We start from the raw sequence: 22,320 nt of genomic DNA, 5'->3' as shown, positions 1-22,320 counted from the left end.
CACAATATCAAAAACATTACTACTTGCTGTGATCTTTTTGAGTTCTTCTCAACAGAAGAATTGCTCTGTAATTTTTCTGTAGTGAAAAAATGAGTGAAAACTAGGAGCTGGCATTTTCCAAAAGGTGCCTTGAATCTAATGAGGGGTGCCTTGAGTCCAATGAGGGACGCCTTGAGTCTACAAAGGTTGAGAACCACTGTATTACAGCAACAAGACTGTTAATGTACTGGTCTTTCATTATGTTTCATTTTGTATCTTCGGTACCTCGGGCACTGCGTGGAGAGCTGCAGGATTCTCTCTCATCATTTTAGCCTTGTCAATAGTAGCAAATTTAGCATGTTTGAATTAGTCATCAAGTTTGGCACTTTCTAGGGAGCCTAAAGGGATTATATAGAACTTTGATTCTTCATAAGGTTAGCTTTCTTAGCTGTCTGCAAAGATGAGGTTTTGCAAACTATCCGAGAAAATGTATAACCACAGCAAGCTGCTATGTGAAACCACTTAGCTACTCCAGCTGTTTGCTGTGGCTTTTATTTTAAAAGCCAATGCTTCTCCAATCAATCAACTGTGTGGGACCCACTGCTGTGCACCAGAGGAGTGCAGATTCAGTGTCCTTTGAGGTAAAAGTCACAGCAAACAGCTAAGTGGCTCTTCCTTGATTCAGTAACACACTACAAATTAAACAGGCTGTGAAACACCCAGACATAAAATCTGGGTTCCACTACACCTAGCCACCCAAATTACATTCAAATTTATTGGTAGCTGGGTGGCTAACTCATTAGGCCCCTTGAAAAATCCAGGGCAACATTTTTTTTAAATTGCAAAGGACCTAAGTGAACATAGTAAAAAGCAGTGATCAGTAGGGACTATCTGTGCAAGTTTGATCATTTAGGTTTTTTGTTACAAATTTGCCACTAAAGTTCTTATGAGTTCCCAGAAAGAGTCATGATGAAACCAGATTTTGTAACCACCACTGACAAGTAGCCTAGGCAGGAGCCTATTCTAAGAGGCACAGAAACTCAAGGATAAAATACAATTGTTTCTAATAAAAAAGACCTACTGTATCTTTCAAAAGAAGTTAACAAGAACCAGTTACATATAGAAGTAAAGTGACACTACGAAGACAAGCATAAACACAGACTATCTACAGGCTTCACTGTTCTTACAAGGGAAGGGCATAGCCACAAGACCCACTTACTGCAAGATAAGCAAAGGTAGAGGTTTAGCACATCTGCTACCCCAACCCCAGATAGCCACTGATAGCAAAGCAACTCCAGAGACCAGTTCCTTATATGCATATTGTCACTTTTGTTTTTGTGTTACCAAGGCTAGCTTGTCCTAATTACTACCAGGTCATTCAACAGTTTGGATGGACTGGAACAATCTTTAATAGCTAGCAACCAGTATAAATTATACATGTATTTTCACACAGAACATATCTTGACATGCATGATTCATAGTGTTTTATTAATAAGCAACCTGCAGGGTTTGCTTTTGTTTTGCTAAAGTTACTTTGTTTGACTTACCACCTGGTTGTCTAACAGGATGGACTGCTACAATCCCCAAAGGCTGGTTAATGTTGTAAATCATCACTGTTTGGTTTCCTCCATGCCATTTGTTGGCCCGAATGACTCGGTGTGTGTATCGGTCACTCCAATAAACAAAATCTTCAAAGAGAGTTAGAGCATGTGGATGCTGTAATATCTAAAAAGAAAAAAACATTGACCAATTTAGTCCCATAGGTATTATCATCTAAAGCTTGTGTTGAAATATCACACAGCACAGTGACAGAGCTGAGCACAGTGAAAAAAACAGCAGCTGTGTCCCAACAGATATCTTTCAGGTGATGTACAAATGATCTACACTTTCCCCTGACAAGAAGGTGCCAATTGCTTTTATGGGAAAATATGTTTTTCAATAAAAAAAGCTTGTATGGGCAATCAACAGCACTGTTGAAAATTGCAAGCTAGAGTGGAGAAGGATAGATAGGTACGTACAGTGTTTCCAAGGCACAAGCAGAAAAATATATGGGAGTTGGGTGCCTAACTTCTCACCCTTTCTACTTTTGAAACCTCCTCTGTATTCTAGTGGGCTGTTGGAGAAGATTGCTTACCCAAACCTCATTAAAAAAATTAAAAAGAATGTGATTTGAGGTAAAAGGCTACAGATGGTGCTAATTCCCATTTTACAAGAACTGGTTTGTCCAGTCATAGAAAAATGGGGTCCCAGTTTCAACTACTGTGGGTCTACACATCTTTGTTGATTTATAATGAAGTTATATATACCATCCTGTTTATACCAGCTGAGGATCCTTTGCAACTGAGTAACTAGATTTTGACTTCATGCAAGCCACAACATGGCAACTGTTATCAACACTGTAACTTTAATTAAAAAGAACTAAAAAAAAAAAAAAACCACAAAGAAAAAGTTGCCTCCCCCAACACACAAACACATATCCTCCTGCCCCTGTCCACACTTTTATCAACTAAATGAACATGAGAAGGTGTTGTGTGCCACACGTTGGCCAACCCTGCTCTAAAGTCAGCTATTTATTGCTGGTATACATTTAGTTATCATTTGTATTGAAAAATTAAAACTGCATTCTCTGAAGTTACTCCAATTATGTTCACATTTCCTTTAGGGACTTCTCTCAGAGAATTACACAAACCTCATCTGAAATGGGTGACCTACTGCTAGAAAGAATCTTGAAAATCTTACTTACTTAGTAAGATTTAGCTGAAAAATTAGCTGAAAACTTGGAATTATGCTGCCAAAAAGATTTCATTAATGTGATCCACAGCAAGACACAGAATATATCTTGAGTACAAAATACATTATAAGTAGGCTGAAGTCACATAGTGCAAGTATAGATTATGATGGCATTTCTATCCCATATAAGGGGAAAGATTTTCGTTTCTATATGCAAGTATTTACGTGTGTAAATCTTATTAGCAGATACAGGAAGTTCATATATGTATTCTTACCTATATGTAGGCTTCTAATGACACTAGTACTAACTCTGTTTAGTACTAAATAAAATCCTGCTTGTGCTTAAAAACTTGAATAAAGTGTGGGCAGACAGTAAAGAAGACAAAGCTGTGATACAAACAGCAAGGCATACAATGAAGAGATATAGGCAAGAGCTCAATGACAAACTCAAATATGGTAGTAGATATGTGCTGCTACCATGCTGGACCACACACCTCAAGCAAAGGTAAGACACAGTTGGCAAAAAAACCCCCCCTGAAATGCTTTACTCACAAAACTGGTTAGCATGTGTGCTTCTCTCAATAGCAATTACAAACAACAGAGAGCTTAACTCAGGGGTAAGCAAAATATGGCCTGTGGGCTGGATCCAGCCAATGGAGAGTCTTTGTCTGGCCCATGGCAAGTCTCTCGGTCCCACCTGGCCCAGGCACCATCCAGCCGTGGTGTGCTCTGCCACCCCCTGGGCATGCAGCTCAGGCAGCAGTGGCTCCTTCCAGCTGCTGCTGCCACTGGCCCCAGCCCTGTAGTACCGGTGGGGACTCACACGCACAGCCCCAACCTGCCCACCGCCTGCTCTGGACTCACCTGCCCAGGCCAAAGAGCAGCAGCAGCAGCAGCCAGGCAGAAACTGTTGCTCAGCACGAGGGAAAAGTGACCCCTTCCCCTCACCACTGCCTTGCCCTTCCTGCTGCAGCTGCCCAGAGCCTGCATCTGGGAGTGCCCTGCAGCTTCTCTGCACTGCCACTGCTGCCCTGCTGGGGAGCCCAGAGGTGGTGGCAATGGCAGCAGAGACAATGAGCAGCCTGGCATGGGCTCTGGGTAGCTGAAGTAGGAAGGGTCCAGTAGTGGTAAGGGGAGGGCGGCTGCTTTTCCCCCCACGCTCAGCAACAGTTTTTGCCCTGCCACTGCCACTGCTGCTGTTGCTCAATGTAGGCAAGTCCAGAGCAGACACAGAACAGGCCGGGTCAGGGCTGTGCACACTGGTCCCCATCAGTACCACGGGGCTGGGCCCAGCAGTAGCAGCAGCTGGAACAAGCCACTGCTGCCTGGGTTGCCTAGAAAGACAATCCAGCCATGGAGCAGCCTCAGCCCTCCTGTGTGCCAGTGGGTAGGGGCACCTGTTGGGGAGGTGCTACCCTTGCGGTCCTTGACATCTCATGAAAATTTGTTAAGCAGCCCTCCATCTGAAATAATTGCCCACCCCTGGCTTAGCTACACCAACAGGATGCTATAGTGATGCCTGGATATCTTTGTATGGCAAGATGTTTCTTGTACTGTTCAAGTCTTTTCATAGACTATACTGTAGGATAATATGTTGCTATTAAAGCCAAGCTCATTGTTGATTATGAATTTAGAATTCATACAATTAGGGCCAGAAAGCAGGGAAGAAAGCCAGTGCTTAGTCCCCACTAGTCTGGGATTTGGGAGAACTTAATTGAATTTCCTACTTTGGTCACTGACTTCCTATATAACCTTGGACACGTTACATAAACTCTATGCCTCAGTTCCCATCCATAAAGTAAGAGTAAAATTAGTTCCCCTACTTCACAGAGGTATTCTGAGGACAAGTTGCAAGGCATTGACACTGTTGTAATAGAGATCATATAGATAGCACTGTCATAGCACAGCAGGAAATGAGGCAAGGGTTCGTTATTACTCTTACCAAATCACTCGCTACCACCTGTCGCCTGTGGTTGCCATTGTAATCACAAAAATCAATATAATCAAGATAAGCATCAGCAAAGTAGAGCAGTTTATTTGGATAATCAATGGAAAGTCCATTGGGCCAGTAGATTTTATCACTAACGATAGCTGTTCGCATTGTCCCATCCATGCTAGCTTTTTCAATTCGAGGATTTCGGCCCCAGTCTGTCCAGAACATCACATGAGCACTGCAAAAAATAAGTTCTGGTTATTGATCAGAGAAAAAACATTTGGCTGTTAAGAAATGTTAGCCTAAATAGAAACAATACTTTTAAGAAATTTACGATGCAGTAAAAGTAACTGAAATCAATCAGTTTAAAAAGTTTTAACAGTAATTTCTTCCAAAGTATGAAGTAGAACCATAACATTTTCCCAGTGAACCTCTTCTTAAAATGGTGTTGCAATTTTAAACTATTAACTGGTAACTTGAAGTTACTTTATAACCATACAGGTTTCCAAGACACGCAGTTTTGTGCCATATAACCACATCGTGTTATACAATATGTAGCTATATAAACTATGTACTATAACATTGTGTAAACATTATAATATAATATAATAATTTTATTTAAATAATAACTTAATTTATTTAAAATTATACAACATAACCTCCAGGAATACATATTATAATATCTATTTTTAGATAATCAAGACAGCTTATTAAAGTAAAACATAGTACTATAATGCTGTGTTAAATAATGTTTTGGATAATACTGTTTGAATTAACCAAGACTTACAAGTGAACTAGATTACTAAACTCAAAATTGCCTATATATGGACCCTGTCACTTACAATTACAATGAGCATGGGTATTGAATATTACATTTGGATAAACAATGGAATTATTTTTCTACTTTAATCATTATTAAATCATATTTTTTTCAAAACAAAAACATAAAAAAAATCTTACTCAATTCTGGGATCTAACACTAGTCCCCTTGGGTTTGTTACATTTTCACTAATCAGCACAGTCCTGTGGTTCCCATCCATTCTAGAGACTTCAATTGTTTCCAGAACATAGTCTGTCCAGTAAAGATTGCGACCTACCCAGTCTACCGCTATACTTTCAGTCACGGTGACACCACTGTCAAATACCTATTAAAAGCAAAAAGTTAGTTCCTCTGAAGGTATCACTCTTTAAATATTAATAACACATCATAAAACACCATAGATATAGGAAAGGCAAATGACCTTCACCCTTTAGATTTCCAATACAGAATGAAGGCCAGAATGCAAACCCAATCCTCCAACTGGTAAGAAATCACTCTCCTGAGCCATCCTACTGACCTCTGTGAAACTACTCAAATGAGTAACAGCACACTAGCAACAACACAGATTTACAATCTAGTGCTGAGAAAGTAGTAGTCAAAGGGTGCGTCTACACGTGCAATTAATGTGCAGTAAGGTTACTGAGCAGTAATATAATGTGCATTAAACTGTGCCCAGGAAAGCATCTACATGTGCACCCTGCAAGGCACAGATTTGCTTCCAATGGCAACAGCCCAGTCCAGGGCTGCTCCCGCCTGGCTCAGCCCCCCTGTACTAGCCAAGGGGACCACCCGTCCCAATGCGCACAAAGATGGGAGACAGCTGCCCCTGCAGCCAGCACAGCTCCCCCCGCATGGGGCTTAGCCAGGCAGTAGTGCAGTACTGCACACTAACTACTGCGTGGTTAATCTACTATCTGTACCTACAGGTAGTAGCCAGCCACGTAGTAGATTAATTTACCGTGCAGTAAATGCTGCACACATATAAATGGTGATGCTTTACTGCACAGTACATGAGTCTACTGTGCAGTAATACGTCTCGTGTAAACATGCCCAAAGCAGCATTAAGTCATCTCACACGTGAATAAGTGTCTAAGCATGTGGGTGTACACGTGTTAAACAAATGTAAATTTCCTAATAACAGATTCTCCTTCAGAATTTTATATATAATGCAGCTTCACTTTCTGGAAGTTTCTTTTCATTTCAATGCCTAGAGGTCTGCCTCTTACATTTTTGTTAACTGAAAATCTAGTTTCTTCCAGTCCCTTTACCCAATGATAAGAAAGAGAATATATTTCTATTATTACTAAAGACTTACTATTTTTCGATCTGTTCCATTTTTATAAGCACTCCAAATTTTATCCTGTGTGATGTCAGACCAATAGATGCGATCTGTGACTGAATCAAAATCAATAGCTACTATGTTCCTCCCATCTCGAACAAGAGAATAAATGTTGTATGCCTGAGAGGTGATGTTGTCTGCAACAATTTGATTACGGCTCGCCACTAATAAGAGAAGATTCCCAGATTCTATCAAAGAAAAGAAATTCATACAAACAGGTAAGCCAAGCAATAGGATTTTACTAAAATATTTAGAGCAAGCAACAGCAACCTACAGCCTGAGGGCTGGATCTGGCCAATGGAGCCCTTGGATCTAGCCTATGGAACCTTTGGATCTGCCTTGCAGAGTTGTGGCTTTGGCAGCAGTTAGCACCGGGAGCCTCTGCCACACCACAGTCAGGTGGCAAGGGCTCTGTCCACATCACTAGTGGCCACAGCCAGACAGCAGGGGCTTCAGTGGAAGAAGGACTCTGCCCATTTCATGCTACAAGCAGGCAGCAGGAAGATGCAGTGGAGGCAGCCAGGTCCTAGAAGAAGCCTGCCTCAGACCCAAGCTTGTTCATGCTGAGCCCTGCCAGAAACCATAACCAACCCCTGATAGAATATCCTGCTAGGAGAGGAAAAAGGACCACATCTCTTTAGTCTGCATTATGCCCATTTGACATAAAATATTTTTGGGTAGGCATGAGAAAAAATATACCAAAACCTTAACAACAGTTGATGCCTCAAGTGTTTTCATCATTTTGTCCTTAGTCTTAATGATTTAGTTCAATACTATTACAGCTAAAATGGGATTTTGCCCTAGGTAAAATGACCTCCTTGTACTCAATTTAACAAGTACATATTAAACCCAGATTTTTTTATTCAAACATAGGATCATATGAAAGCAGGGTTGAAAGGGACCTCATGAGGTCATCTAGTTCTGGCTCAAGCCAAGATCACCCCTGACTAAATCCCACCACTCAGGTGTCTGTCTAACCTCCACTTGGCCATGGGTGACATCATCATTGTAGAAGGTACTAATTACTTGGATGACACAACCAAGCAATTCTTTTTTCAAGATTCTTTGTAAAAAAATCTACTTTACAAATACTTACTTACTAGCTAATCTCACAACTAGCTGCTTTAATATTACATAAAATGTTTGTTTTATAATCTTTTATAAAACAGGGGGTTGTAGCATTTATGCAAATAGCTGTATGCCTGACACTCTGGGCAGTACCTATCTTGTTTACTTCATAGGATTTATCAATATTTCTCACCTGCAGCTTTACAAGTCCTTTCATTAGCTTCTAAAATGTACCCTTCATCACAGTAACACCTAAAAGATCCTCTTTCATTGTAACAATGCTGACTGCAAAAGCCTGGAGGATCACATTCATTGATATCTTCACAGGTCTTGGAGTCATTTGCAAGTTGGTATCCAAATGGGCATGTACATTGAGCTCCAAAGGGCCCTTGAATGCACTGATGAGTACAGCCAGCATTGTTGTCAGAGCAGCTCTCTTGATCTAAAATAGGGTTGTGGGGAACAAGCAAATATTTGTCAAAGCTTTACATATTGAGGTCAATGCCATACATTTACACTAGAAGCCACATTTTGCTTTCAAGACACCCACATAACTCCAAATTATTCAGTTGCTAGGTCTTTTATCAGCATCCTAAAATATAATACATATCGAATTCACAAAAGTGACAGTAAACTAAATAATATTTTTCACTCTATGCCATAGAATAAATTCTAAATCTAAGGGTATTTTTAAAGTTTCAGAATAAATAAGTTAGCTGGAAGTACATAAATCATCTATCTACATAATCACCATAAAATATGAAACTAAAGTAATATTAGTATACAAGAATCTAAGATATATTTTGTAATCATACCTGGCTGGGGTTCATCTGAGAGTGTGCATTGATTAAAGAGAGAAAGGAAGGAAAGAAAGAAAGTTATACTGAGTGAAAAATCAAGAGGCATAATCAACATAAAATTAAATTCCGGCTAGACATAGGGCTTAGAATTTTGTCCTGATTTTCAAGTTAGAAACATCAAGGAAATATGAAAGGGGAACAAATTTCATTTTCAATTAAAGCATCATTGATTAAATTCAATTTTTTATGAAGTCAATGTATTCAGGACCCCATGGACTGCTGGCCTATTCTTACACACCTAACAAAACAAAATCTTTGCTGGAGTTGATGTAAGTTTGGTCTGCATAACTGGAGGCAGGACTGGACTCACAATCACGTGCAATTAATTCATGTCATGCCCTTTTGCTGAAAGTTGCAATTTGTATGTCTGAGATTCACACTTCACCAAGTTTCCTATTGAACCCCAATACATTTCTGAGTTAATTCTAGAAATGTTATTATGCAGCATGTACTGCTGTGAGCTAGCTTATTGTATTATGCAGCACATGGGTTTCTAATCCAGTCAATCTAATCTATATGCTAAATGGTAACTTACTACACAGTGGGGATTCATCAGCTCCATTAGGACAATCCGCAACATTATCACATACTTTGCTCAGGTTTACACAAATACTGTGACCTGGACATTGCCACTGCCAACTGGGGCACCGGAAAGGCTGAGTTGGACAGTCTCTCTCATCACTCATATCTCTGCAATCATTGTCACCATCACAGATCCATGCCCGATAGATGCAATTTCCATTGTCACAGCGGAAAAGAGAGGGAGCACAGGTCCTGGCAGGACACCCTTGATGGTCATCTGAGCCATCTGCACAGTCAGGATGGCCGTCACATTCCCAATTAGAAGGAATACAACTGCCATCTGACTGACACTGGAATTCATTCTGGTGGCACATTCCTGGTGGTCTTGTAGCTGAAATAGTAATGTAGAGTGGTCAAGAAAGTATTTATATTTTCAGACAAATACATCAGGTCTAATTCTGTATGTGCAAAAGAAGGAAATCAATTTCCTTCCTAGGAAACTGTAACAGGTTGCAATCAAGGCTATAGACAGGAAGTTTCACACACTCTATAGTATATAAAATATATACATTAAAATAAATATATTTTAATGTGAAAGTAATTCAATTATTAATACATATACATGCTCACATAGACAGAGTTATGAGCTGCAAGCCTGTTGAAACAGCAGTTATAACTCAAGTATTTAAAATCTGGAGCAATTTAAACTGTACAAGATTATTCAAAGAGCTATGAAACACTGGAAAGATTTTTATCAGGAAGTACAAGATCCAAAAACATTTCATAACTCTCAATGCTCTTACATTTTATTTCCCAATCTAACAAAACAATGTTAGAGATTAATTTTGCCAAATTTCCTATTCAAGTCCTGGACCCACAAAGATAGCAGACTCCAAGTCTATGCTAGGAAATTTGCTGATGGGCTTGTACCTACATCATCCAAAACTTCTGCCTAGAAGAAATATTTAAGCAATTATTCCATTAGTAATCTTGTGGTTACCATGGAAATACTGCCAGATTGTTCTATATAGCTGCCCCTTTGGGTGAGATAAAAGAAAGTTTTCAAAAGCCTTGTCTCATAATTTGAACTTTTATTTTAATATCTTTTCACCATAATGTACTTACGACAATTAGCTTCATCCGAGTGATCATTGCAATCAAAAACACCATCACACTGATAAATAGTACGGATGCATTGGTCTCCACTTGCACATTTAAATTCTGATGCAGTACAGTTATACACTACAATAAAGAGTAAGTACGGTATTATATTAGCTGCCATAAACCTGATGAGTTCATTGGATATGTTTTCTTGAGTTTGTTTTACTCAAGATGGCAGGTGCAGTCTCTACAGATAGGTAATGTCAAGATGTATTTAGCCTTATTGACTTTATATTTATACGCACTGTGGTATTTGATATAAAATGTATTGTTTACATGTTATAACAGGACCAGGATTGCATGATACAATAATGACTTTCAAGTGATAAACTATGAGTTTCTTTGGCATCCATGAGAGCTTCCCAGCCTACATTCCTGAAGAAGAAGAATCGCTAAGAATTAGCATTTGACATGTCATTTACTCATCTCCCTTTCAGACAGATGTGCTCTGAGGTGCAGCAACCAGGCCCTTCCAGGGAATGATGAATTTACAATTTAAAAGAAGGGGCCATAGGAATAATATCAAGCTATGCAGATTATTGGGGGGAAGGATATTTCTTGTTGTGGAGTAAATAAGTGAGAAAGCATCTTAGGGCTATTGGATTAGTATTCACCATATCTGAAATGATGTACACATTCTCCTGGTCTAGTAAAACACATGCACCTTGTAGGGAGGGCAGGAATTTATATGCATAACATTTGCTCCCTGAAAATCTAAAGGGTGATGTATATAAATGGCCAGATAAAAATTGTACTTAATTTCTTCCTGGAGAGAATGATGGGGTCTCTAGTTTTCCTGGGGCACAGGGAAACATTGGAGTCCCTCAGCTAAATGCTGAGTTGAAACTGCAGTCTTGGATTTAAGATGCAAGGTAAAAGCAGGTTATTGTTCTGATATGTTCTTTTGTTTGTGTATTCTTATAACTCTGTCTGTATCTCAGAATATGGCTAGTGATTTGTTATGCTTGTTCTTATTCTTATAATAAATGTTTTTGTCATCTTTTATTGTTGTCAGTATTCACTGTGATGTCAGATTAGTTGACCACACAGGCAGGCCTCTTTTCCAGAAGGATGGATCAACATTTTCTGACTGCATAACCAGACAAGGGTGTGACTCTTATAGCTGGAAATTCCCCTGAGCTAAGAGCTGGCAAAGCCTGCATGAGACAGATACAGCTAAGGTGCCGTAGGTCAGGGAAGTGACCTCTGAAGCATCTCAGCCTGTTCTTGGTGGTCAAGCAGCAAACAGCAGAGAGGGTTTTGGAGGTGAAGGGCACCCCTAAGGTGTGAGAGCACCCTGGGAGTGTGTCTCAGAGGAGCACCCTAGCTACTTCTAGGGTCAGGGCATGTCACATTAGCTATAATTTTTTAAAGGAAAGATTGTGCCCAGCTTTTCTGTGGGTACACAAGAAAGAGCACAAGGAAGTCCAGGTTTAACTGCCGACTTGGCTCATGAAACTCCTGTGATTTTCCCCATACATACAGTTATTAATGTAACAGTGCATTGTCCATTCTAGTTTCTCTGGACTCTTTCAAACCATGGAAGTGCAGATCCTTGCTGGGAATAAGATGGAGCTGCTCCAGATGCAATGTGTCTCCTACTAGGTCCTCTGAAAAGGAAGTCTAATGCTATATGGGTTGCTGTGGAGCAGTGATTCCTGCTTCCTCTCTGCCCCATGGGGAGGTTTTGCTTCTAAGGGGATGGGGGCAATTACACTTACCACAGTCATGCTCATCTGCCCCATCTACACAATCCTTATCTCCATCACAAACATAAAGTGGGTCTATGCAACGATGGTCAGGGCACTGAAACTGACCAGGTTCACATGTCCCTGTGAAAGCTGTTAAGAAAAATACATAAAGTAATGAATAAATAAAGAGGTTTTCTTTCTCCTTTTCTCCTTGAGCCAGTACAATATTCAGAACATAAAGACATATACAGTTCTTGAGCACATACTTGTACATGCAGTAAACATCGTCAACTGGCATAATTGTTGTAAAACACATACAGTCAATTGGCCCAATCATTCTCTTATAACATGTATGTTTCAAAATATGTATATGTCTGCAGCATTTGGGCCTTGGTTTCTTTGTAAACAGCAAAGGATGGGATTACGCATTCTTTCAATGATGGTTCAAGTGTCCCAGTACTGTGACCGCATAAAAGTGACTACTTTGTACTGTCAGTTGGTTTTGATGCTTCAGTGTTAACTAGGGGCACAGACATGGAGTGGATTCAAAGGGGACGGGGAAGCTGTTTCTCCTGAACACACAGCAGCTGTTACGCTCTAACTGCTACATATGCACAAACCCGAGCAGCACAAGTGAGCTAAGTAATCCCAACTCTTACCTGGATGAAGTAGGGTTCAAGTTGAAGTGGTTTTGTTGCTCTTGTATTACCACAGGTTCCCTCACATGGAACTATTACAACATAATGTCACAGAACTAAGATGTGATAGAAATAATAGAGACTTGGTGGGACAGCTTGCATGACTGGAGCACTGTCATGGTTGGGTACAAACTATTCAGAAAGGACAGGCAGGGGAGAGGAGGAAGAAGAGTTGTGCTTTATGTAAAAGATCTGTATGATTGCTCAGAGCTCCAGTATAAAACTGGAGATAGGACTGTTGAAAGTCTCTGGGTTAGGGTCAGAGGGAACAGAAACAAGGATGATGTTATGGTGGGTGTGTGCTATAGACCACCAGACCAGGAGGATGAGGTGAATGAGGCTTTCTTCAAATAGCTAGCAGAAGTTTTCCAGTCACAAGCCCTGGTTCTCATGGGGGACTTCAATCACCCTGACATCTGCTGGGAAGGCAATACAGCAGTGCGCAGGCAATCCAGGAAGCTTTTGGAGAGTGTTTGGGACACCTTTCTGGTACAAGCATTAGAAAGGCCAACTAGGGGCTGTGTTCATCTTGATCTGCTGCTCACAGACAGAATTGGTGGGGAATGTAGAAGTGGATGGCAACTTGTGCAGCAGCAACCACGAAATGACAGCTCAGGATCCTGAAGAAAGGAAGGAAGGAGAGCAGCAGAGTATGGATCCTGGACTTCAGAAAAACAGACTCTGAGTCACTCAGGGAACTGATGAGCAGGATCCCCTGGGGAGGTCAGTCTGAGGGACAAAGGAGTCCAGGAGAGCGGGTTGTACTTTAAAGAACCTTTATTGAAAGTGCAGGAACAAACTATCCCAATATATAGGAAGACTAGCAAGTATGGCAGAAGACCGGCTTGGCTTAGCAGGGAACTCTTCGGTGAGCTCAAACAGAAGAAGAAAGCTTAGCAGAAGTGGAAACTTGGACAAACGACTAGGGAGGAGTGTAAGAATATTGTTTGGGCATGCAGGGGTGAAATCAGGAAGGCCAAAGGGCAATTGGAGTTGCAGCTAGAAAGGGAAGTGAAGGGTAACAAGAAGGGTTTCTAAAAGTATGTTATCAACAATTCTCCCTATTGTCACTGCTAAACTCCTATTCTCACAGATAAACTTTTCTTCTGACAGAAACTGAGCAGCTGTGATGCAGATGATTACATGGTCAGGTGGGTGGCTAATTGGCTTACGGGTTGCACCCAGAGGGTGGTGATGGATGGGTTGGTATTGACCTGGAAGGGTGTGGGCAGTGGAGTCCCATAAGGCTTGGTTCTTGGACCTGTGCTGTTCAATGTCTTCATCACTGACTTGGATAAGGGCGTGGAAAGCACTCTGTCCAAATTTGCAGATGATACCAAATTATGGAGTAAAGTTAACACACTAGAGGGTAGGGAACGAATCCAGGCAGATCTGGATAGGTTGGAAAGGTGGACAGAACAAAACAGGATGCAGTTCAACAAGGACAAGTGCAAGGTGCTGCATCTAGGGAGAAGGAATCACCAGCATGCTTACAGGCTAAGGGAGGACCTTCTCAGCAGCACAACAGTGTAAAGGGATCTCGGACTCATTGTTGACACCAAGATGAACGTGAGTCATTAATTATTGGTGTGCAAAATGGGCTGTGTTACATTCAGATTTGGCCTGAATCGGAGACAGTGATTCAATTCGTTGATTTGGATCACTGTCCCCTATTCGATTTGGCTGAATCTGAAGATTTGATTTGGAGAATCAGCCATTCAGCCATAGACACAGCTTTAAATGTTTTTTCTACATACCTCGAGGTACCAGGCATGGCTCATGACTGCTGCGACGGTAGGATGGTTGGAGTGTCCCACAGGAGCATGTGCTCGGCAGCGAACTCAGAAGTGGACAGGAAGTACTTTCGGTCCACTTCTGGGTCCTCCAGAAAGCATGCTGGGGGGCCCCCCATGACCCCCAGCTCAGTGATCGGCCACAGGGGGACCCCGGGTGCCCCTCCAGACCCAGGAGGCACCAGTCACAGAGCCGTAGGGGCACAGGGAGAGCCCCCAGCACACTCCCCAGCGGGCACAGCGGGAGCCCCCAGCACACTCCCCAGCGGACCTGGAAATGGACTGAAAGTGCTTCTGGTCCGCTTCTGGGTTTGCTGCCGAGCATGTTGGGGAGCCCCCCATGCTCCTGTGGGATGCTCTATCTGCCCCACCATCACAGCATTCATGAGCCACCTCCTACCTTGAGGTATGTTGGAAAAACATTTAAAGCTGTGTCTATATCCAAATCACCGAATCTTTCTGAATCAATTCGGAGGTTTCTGATTCTATTCAGAGAGATTAAAGGGTTTCCTGATTCAGAGATTCGTCTACTTTGAGCAGGAGGTTCCAACCCTAATTTTTCATGTTTTTATGATTCTGTAAAGGGACCCAAGCAGCAGGTCCCTCAGTCCTTCAGAAACTGCTCCAATGAATGTTTGGTCCATGTCACATACGATGGCATGATATTATTCCAAGTCCCATATGAGTTCTTTCTTTCTGAACAAATTTATTGTTCTCATATACATATACACTGCCATTAACCCACTGTATTTTGAGGTATTCATGGAATGTCATGCACATTTTTAAGTCATTTTACTGATATAGTGTCTGCCAAGCTGTGTTTAGTCTTATCGTCCTTATGTTTATATGAATTGTGATATTTGATATAAACATATTTCTTATACATTATAAAAGGGCATAAAATGATAATGATTTTTAGGTGTCACTTTCTAAATGAGTTTTGCACCTGATGTATCTCAAGCCTTTATAATCTGAGAAGTAATCAGAGAATTAGCACCTGACATGGGTATGTTTAATGGTCCATTAAATAGACCATTATGGATGTGGTCCAAGACACATGAGCTAGGCCCTTTGAGACAATGATGAATTTATATTTTAAAAGAAGAGAACAGCAAGAATGACACCTGGCAATTCAGGGAAGGAAACTTCTCACAATGGGGAAATGAAATGGGAGAGAGCATCTTTAGGATATTGGATTAGTAATCTTTATGTCAGAAAGGATGTAAATATTCTCTTGGTCAACATTAGATCAGAAAAGACTTCTGGTCTGGTAAACAGATACACCCTTGGGAGCCAGGAAGTTGTCTACATAGCATGGGGTCCTCACAAGGGCAGTTCCAGAGCAGGTGCAGTGGCACAGCCACAGCCCCCTTTATGACCACACTGTAGTAGCAGAAGCAAGGGACTTTTTAAGTCCCCAAAGAAGGTAAGAATTCCCTTCTCCCTTTGCCTCCATGTTCAGATTCATGTCCCCTCATATCCCTTCCCCATCTCCCCTCTCCCTGCTTACCACTACCACTATCCTAGGGGTGAAGGGAGCTCCTTTCCCCCTCCAACTGGGCTGTGCAGGACTGGGCTCAGCCCAGGATAGCAGCAGTAGCAGAGAGTAGGTAGTTTCCCCCACCCCGCCTGGTGGCAAGTGTGGGGAGGAGGAACTAGCCTGCTTTCTGCCACCACTGGTGCCACTCTCAGGTTTAGCCCAGCCCCCAGCCTGACTGGAGCAGCTCTAGAGCTCCCCTTGTCCCAAGGACAGTCGAGACCGCAGCTGCAACAGGTGGACAAGCATAGAGGAAGAGGGATGTGCCTCCAAGCAGAGCGGGGAAAAGGGGGAATTCTACCTGCTTTGGGAACTTAAGAGTCTCTGACTGTTGCTCCCATGGCACAATCTGCCTGCCCCAGGGGGAGAGGAGGGGAAGAAGCTGGGATCAGGGGTGCAGCCACCCCTGCAGCATTGGTCACTGGTCCCACACCCTCTTTGTAAAATCCTGGATCCACTTCTGGCTCCCCAATAATGCAACGGATAATGTATGTAAATTGCCAGAGTCTTCTATTTCTCATGTTCTGGTCAGAAACTAGATGTTTTGCCAGATTTGCACATTTTACAGAATGGCCAGATAAGAAACCATACTGAAGCCTTGCCATATGAGCAGCTTCCTGCCTTTACTCTTCTAGGGCATAACAAATGACTTTAAACCAGGGACTGGCAATCCCCAGCACACATCCCACAGCATGACATGTCACCACCTGTCCAGGCCCTGGGCAGCTGCTGCCAGCCATAGAGCCCAGGCTGCTCCCAGCAGGCAGCTGGGAGGGCTGCAAGCCCTGCTACAAGCCCTGGCTGGCAGCAGCTACCCAGAGCTTGAGCTGGCAGCAGGGGTGGTGCCAGCTTCTTCCCGATGGGGTGCCTAGGAGGGAGGCTGCACTGCAGGTGGGAGTGGTGTGGACTCAGGTGCCTGGGGCAGGCGATGGCAGCATGGGGAAGGGTGGGCTCAACTGTGTGGGGAGGGTGACGTGGCCCAGGTAGCTCTGGGAGGGGCAGGCAGCTGCGCGGGTTGGATGGCAGTGGCTCGGGCAGCAGTGGAGGGGCTAAGGTGATATTTTGGGTGGCTATATCCCTCCCAACCCTACCTTAGTGCTGGCCTGTGCACCAGGCTCTAGAGCCCCTGCCGAGGTTTGTGCCAGTGGTGGCTGCACGCACCCCTCTGGGTGGATGATGAGGCAGCACAGGCATGCATGCCTCTGGGTGGACGGCAGCGGAGGGGATGGGCTTGTGCTGCCCCAGCCCCTCCCACACCCTGTGCCCCATGCCTCAGAGCAGATGGTGGGGAAGAGGCCTGGGGTTGCACAGTCTCAGGCCCTTCCCCCACTGTCCACCGGGGGGGGGGGGGGGGGTGGCGGCGGGTGCAGCCACCACTGACGCAAAGCCCGGCTGGGGCTCTGGAGCCCAGTGCACAGGGGTGGCACTAGAAGGGGGCTGGGGGTGGGGTTTATAGCTACCTCAAAATTCACCTTACCCCCTGGCCCCGTAGCGACCCCTCCAGCACCACCTGGGCCACTGCCTCCCGCCCCGCACACCTGAACCTGCCCCTCCCAGCACTGACCAGGTTACCGCACCCACCCAGCCCTGCTCTCACCCAGGTCATTAGTGATTTTCTCTTCACTCCTCTTTTTTCTCCTCTCTCCTTTTCTTCTATTTCTTCTCTTTTTTCTCTCTCCTTTTTTCTCTCTTCTCTTTTTTCTTTTTTTCTCTCCTCTTTTTTTTCCCTCTCTCTCCTCTCCTTTTCTCCTCTTTTCTTTCTCTTTCCCTTCTTTCTTTCTCTTTTTTTCCCACCTCTCATCACAACATGGTTAACAAAAAAAAATACACAACAACAAAGGTAGTATATGAAGTTTTATTTATTGTCACCAGATTTAGAATTTTTAGAAAACCTTGTATTTACTGTAAAAAAACAACACTACTTATGATTATTAACTATATTAATATGCAATGCATCCTGCATGTGCCACCCCCGCCCCGGTTTTGTTTTTCTGGCATGCCGGCACTCCAGCACCTTACATTATGTTTTTTTAAGCACTCTGGCTGAAAACATTGCCTACCCCTGCTTTAGGCCCTCAGCCAACAAGCTGAGCATAAGTCTGAGATGAGAAACTGCACAATGCTCTGATAGGAAGGTCAAAGGCAGCAATTGTTTTCTAACCTGTTAAGCTGAGGAGAAACGTAAGAATCTTACAGGTAAAATTATCACTCAGATATTTTGTTTGTTTATTCTTATATCTCTTATGTTTACTATTGTTCTTATAATAAATCTTTCTGTTATATTTTATAACTTACTTATTGTCAAGGATAAGTGTGATTTCAGAGCATCCGAACATACAGGCAGGCTCCTTCTAGGGAAGAAGGGATCTAAAATTTCTGAGCAAATGACCATACAAGGGTACAATTCTTCTAGCCAGAAAATTGCCCTTTGCTAAGACCTGGCAAGACCCAAGTAAGTCAAGTAAAGCTGAGGCACCATCAGTCATGGAGGTAACCTTTGGAGCAACTCAGGTCAAGCAGCAGAAAGCAGAGAGGGGCTTGGGGCTAAGGGCACTCCTGAAGGTGTGAGAACATACCCCAGGGAATAGTCTCAAGGGCACATCAAACCAAATCTGGGGGCAGGGTTTGTCACAATACATGTATACATAGGTATTGATATAGACATAACTTACACATACTATACCAAAAAACAGATAATACTGATACTTACTGCAATTCTTCTCATCTGACCCATCACCACAGTCATTATCTGTATCACACAGCCAGATCCTTGGAATGCACCTGCTATTGTCACAGGTGAACAAGGTTACAGAGCATGAAGTAGGACCCTGTGTGGGACAATGCTGTTCATCACTGCCATCAAGACAGTCATTATGTTTATCACAGCGCCAGCGACCTGGAATGCACTGTCCATTGCTACAGGTAAATGCTGATAAAGCACAAGAATTGTCTAAACAAGAAACAAAATGTTAGAAAGTTTGTACAGAGATGCCCAAGCCTACCCTCCTCCTGCTCAGGACTCTAAATATACTTGTGTCACATCTAAAATCTACATCAAACAATTGTCCATAATAAGAACATCTCAGTAACACTAAGAAATGCATTTTAAAGCAATTTTTAAAATGTCAAATCATTTCTAACAAACTAAAATGTGGAGATTTTCAAAAATATTTCCAAACAATATAAAAGAAGAAGCAAAACCATTTGCTAATCTGATTATTTTGTCTACTCCTTCATTGTCAACTAAAATGTCATTTTAGTTGTCCCACAATAACCTAGCAATACAGAGCCAGATTCTACACTCAGTTATTAGGGCTGTGTGAAACAGCACCGTTCCATTTCACCTTGAGTTTCAAGGTTGCAACAGAACAGTGTTTCATAACAAATTTCATTTTGATTCGAAACAGCTCTTCCATTTTGCTTTGTCAAAACAGTAAGGATGTTTTGACAATGTTTCAATGTTTCGCTAGATCGAGCCAGGGACAGGCAGTCAGCCCACCTGTGCACTAGATCAGCCGCTGACTCCCCACCCATGGCCCAATCTAGCGCAGGAGATGGGAAATCAGCCCAGCTGGGCTGACTTCCAATCCCTAGCGCTATGGTCAAAATGTTTTGACTAGCCTTGTCTTGTTTCAAGGCTGTTTTGACTCCCTTTGTTTCATTTCGATTTTGCTGTTTTGACCTCAAAATGAGTCGAAACAGTGTCAAAACGAAACAGCCAGCGAAATTTCATACACCCCTATCAGTTATGCATGTGCAATTCCCAATTAAGTCAATGTGATCTGGTCCTCTGTATCAGGCAGATTATCCATGTTTCCTTTTTATCTTGGTGATGATTTATAAAGAGGAATTAGCTTTGAATTTGACAATAAAATAAATATGTCATATTAGTCCAATATCTTACCTCTATTATATCATCCATAATAATTCTCCTACTACTCTCAATTTATTTTTCTCGGCATATTTAAACTTTTTGTCTGCTTGACCCAATTTACAGCAATAAGGCTACAAACAGTGGCTGAAAAAGCACTCTTAATTTATTTTACTGAAGAATGAGAGAAACAAAGCACAGCAAACAGGCTTGGGAGAACCTAGGCTGATGAAATGAAAACCTAGGCAAAAACTACCTAGATGCTAAACCAAATCAAGTATTAACTTTTACTCTTGGAAAAAAGAGCTAAACTTTGTTGCTTTAAAATATCCACAATGCCCTTTCTTATTTTAGCTGGAAGCAGAAATAAACAGCTATATCTGTCATCATTATGAGATCCATAAAATAAAGGAAATCATCTAAAGAAAACCATCCTTGTGACATTTTAACCCAAACATTCTGACTAATGATGTTTGTATATTTTCATATGAGCTATAGGGAGGGACCTACCAAATTCATGGTGGAAGTAGGCTGTGCAGCAGCTTCTTTAATCTTGCAGGTTCCCCCACACACATCCCCAAACCCTGCTGATTGGAAGAGAGGTCCCATCACTCGCTCCTGATGTGGAAACTTTGGTTTTAAATATGGCACCATTATTGCCTCCTGTCTGGTCAGCAACAAGCAACAGGGCTACCAGGGCCCCTCTACCGATCAGCAGCAGGGGGTAGGAGGGTGCACAGGCAACCTGCAAGATTAAATTAAAGGAGCTGCCACACAGGCCACTTCCACTGTGAATTCAGTAAATCCCTAGCTATAGGAGCCCAGCATTGTATCCCTTGTTCATGTAAGTGGTTCTATTAATTTCAGTGGAACTAAACACATGAAGAAAGACTTCAAGATTTGTCCACAGATCAACACCTGAAACCTGGGGTGCTTATTCAAATCAAAGCAGCCACCAAAAGCTTTTGGAGGTACAAGTATTATTAACCATAAATGACAAAGACTGCTTACTTAGTGATCCACAGTTTTGTTCATCGCTGTTATCATGACAATCATCAACGCCATCGCACTGGTAGTGCCTTGGCACACATCTTCCATTACCACAGGAAAATGAATATGAACCACACTGCAAAGTAGGTGGCTCATTTGATGGATCTTCAATGCATGTCAGCTGATTGGCAGCCAGTTTCATACCGTATGGACAGCCACAAACCCTCTGAAAATTAGGTACTGGGAAGCAAAAATGGCTGCAGTCTCCATTGGGATTTGTCCCTCTATTACAATAGTTAGATCCTAAAGAAATGTAGAAACAGATTGATACAAGTTCAGTATGTAAGTTTGAAAGCTCTCAAAATACATTGTTTACCTTCAAATCCAATATGTACTGTAAACAATTACCGATGTACAATGGAATGATCTGGGTACTAGGAACATGGGATTGGAAGTAGCCTCCTGGGCCATCAGATCCAGTGTCCTGTGTTTTGCAAGTAATAGTTTAACCAAAGAATCCCCCAAAACTGCCACTTGAAGCCTTTACAACATACCTATAAACACAAATCTAGAAATACCAGGAGCACTCTCCATGAGGAACAGGTAAAATAAGGAGAGACAAGGGCACCTCCAATGCTTTATCACTGTAATGACAGAAAAGCACTTTGAAATGCTCAGAAAATCCTTGGAAGATGACCATGCTCCGCACTACAGAAGACGACAAAAACCACACAGTCCTTGCCAATTTGATGCAAGGGGAAAAAAGTCTCTCCTGACTGCAATTTTGGCAATTGACTCTGTGGAAGAGCAAGATCCTCCAACCAAGAACCTCAGAATTTTCTAAGCACTAGAAAGAGCACCCAGGCACCACAGTCAACTTCCTTCTCATCTCCCACCTCCACCAGATTTATCTGTGGTCAATGTCCAGTGCTTCAGAGAAATGTGGGAGGGAAAGATATCACTAGTATTCTAGTTCTCATGAGGGGAAAAACATCCTCCCTGGCCTCTGCAGATGACCAGCATGCAACTAGTGTTTTATACAAAGACACAGGGGTTAATTCTGATCTTATTTATACCGATGCAAATTAAGATTAAGTTCACTGAAGTCAGAAGAGTTACAATGATACAAATAAGATAATAAACAGGTCTATAGTATAGACAGTTTTATAACTGATCTCTCCTAGGAGAAAGACATCCAACAGCATGCTGCGTATTTTGAATTCAGTTCTGTAGCTGCCTGGAAACAGGAAGACATGAATGCTGCCAATTGGGATTTTTTGCCTGAGTGAGAACTGTGGGATTTGATCCACAGATGCACACTATATATA

General features: G+C 42.3%; 1 protein-coding gene across 1 annotated transcript in view; it reads right to left on the bottom strand.

Moving 5' to 3' along the window:
- The window catches only part of LRP2 (LDL receptor related protein 2), a 180,888-nt gene that overhangs the window by 113,750 nt on the left and 44,818 nt on the right, over positions 1-22,320 (bottom strand). The window contains exons 20-29 of the mRNA XM_019480291.2: positions 21,014-21,295; positions 18,842-19,081; positions 12,134-12,253; positions 10,377-10,493; positions 9,265-9,642; positions 8,063-8,311; positions 6,778-6,989; positions 5,603-5,787; positions 4,652-4,880; positions 1,527-1,704 (exon numbers count right to left, since the gene is read on the bottom strand). Of these exons, the coding sequence (XP_019335836.1) occupies positions 1,527-1,704; positions 4,652-4,880; positions 5,603-5,787; positions 6,778-6,989; positions 8,063-8,311; positions 9,265-9,642; positions 10,377-10,493; positions 12,134-12,253; positions 18,842-19,081; positions 21,014-21,295 (2,190 nt within the window). The remainder of the gene's footprint in view (positions 1-1,526; positions 1,705-4,651; positions 4,881-5,602; positions 5,788-6,777; positions 6,990-8,062; positions 8,312-9,264; positions 9,643-10,376; positions 10,494-12,133; positions 12,254-18,841; positions 19,082-21,013; positions 21,296-22,320) is intronic.

The sequence above is a fragment of the Alligator mississippiensis genome, chromosome 4, assembly GCF_030867095.1.
Source record: "Alligator mississippiensis isolate rAllMis1 chromosome 4, rAllMis1, whole genome shotgun sequence".
Lineage (NCBI taxonomy): Eukaryota > Metazoa > Chordata > Crocodylia > Alligatoridae > Alligator > Alligator mississippiensis.
Note: the sequence above shows the minus strand (reverse complement) of the source record. Positions and strands in the feature narration are given on the sequence as shown.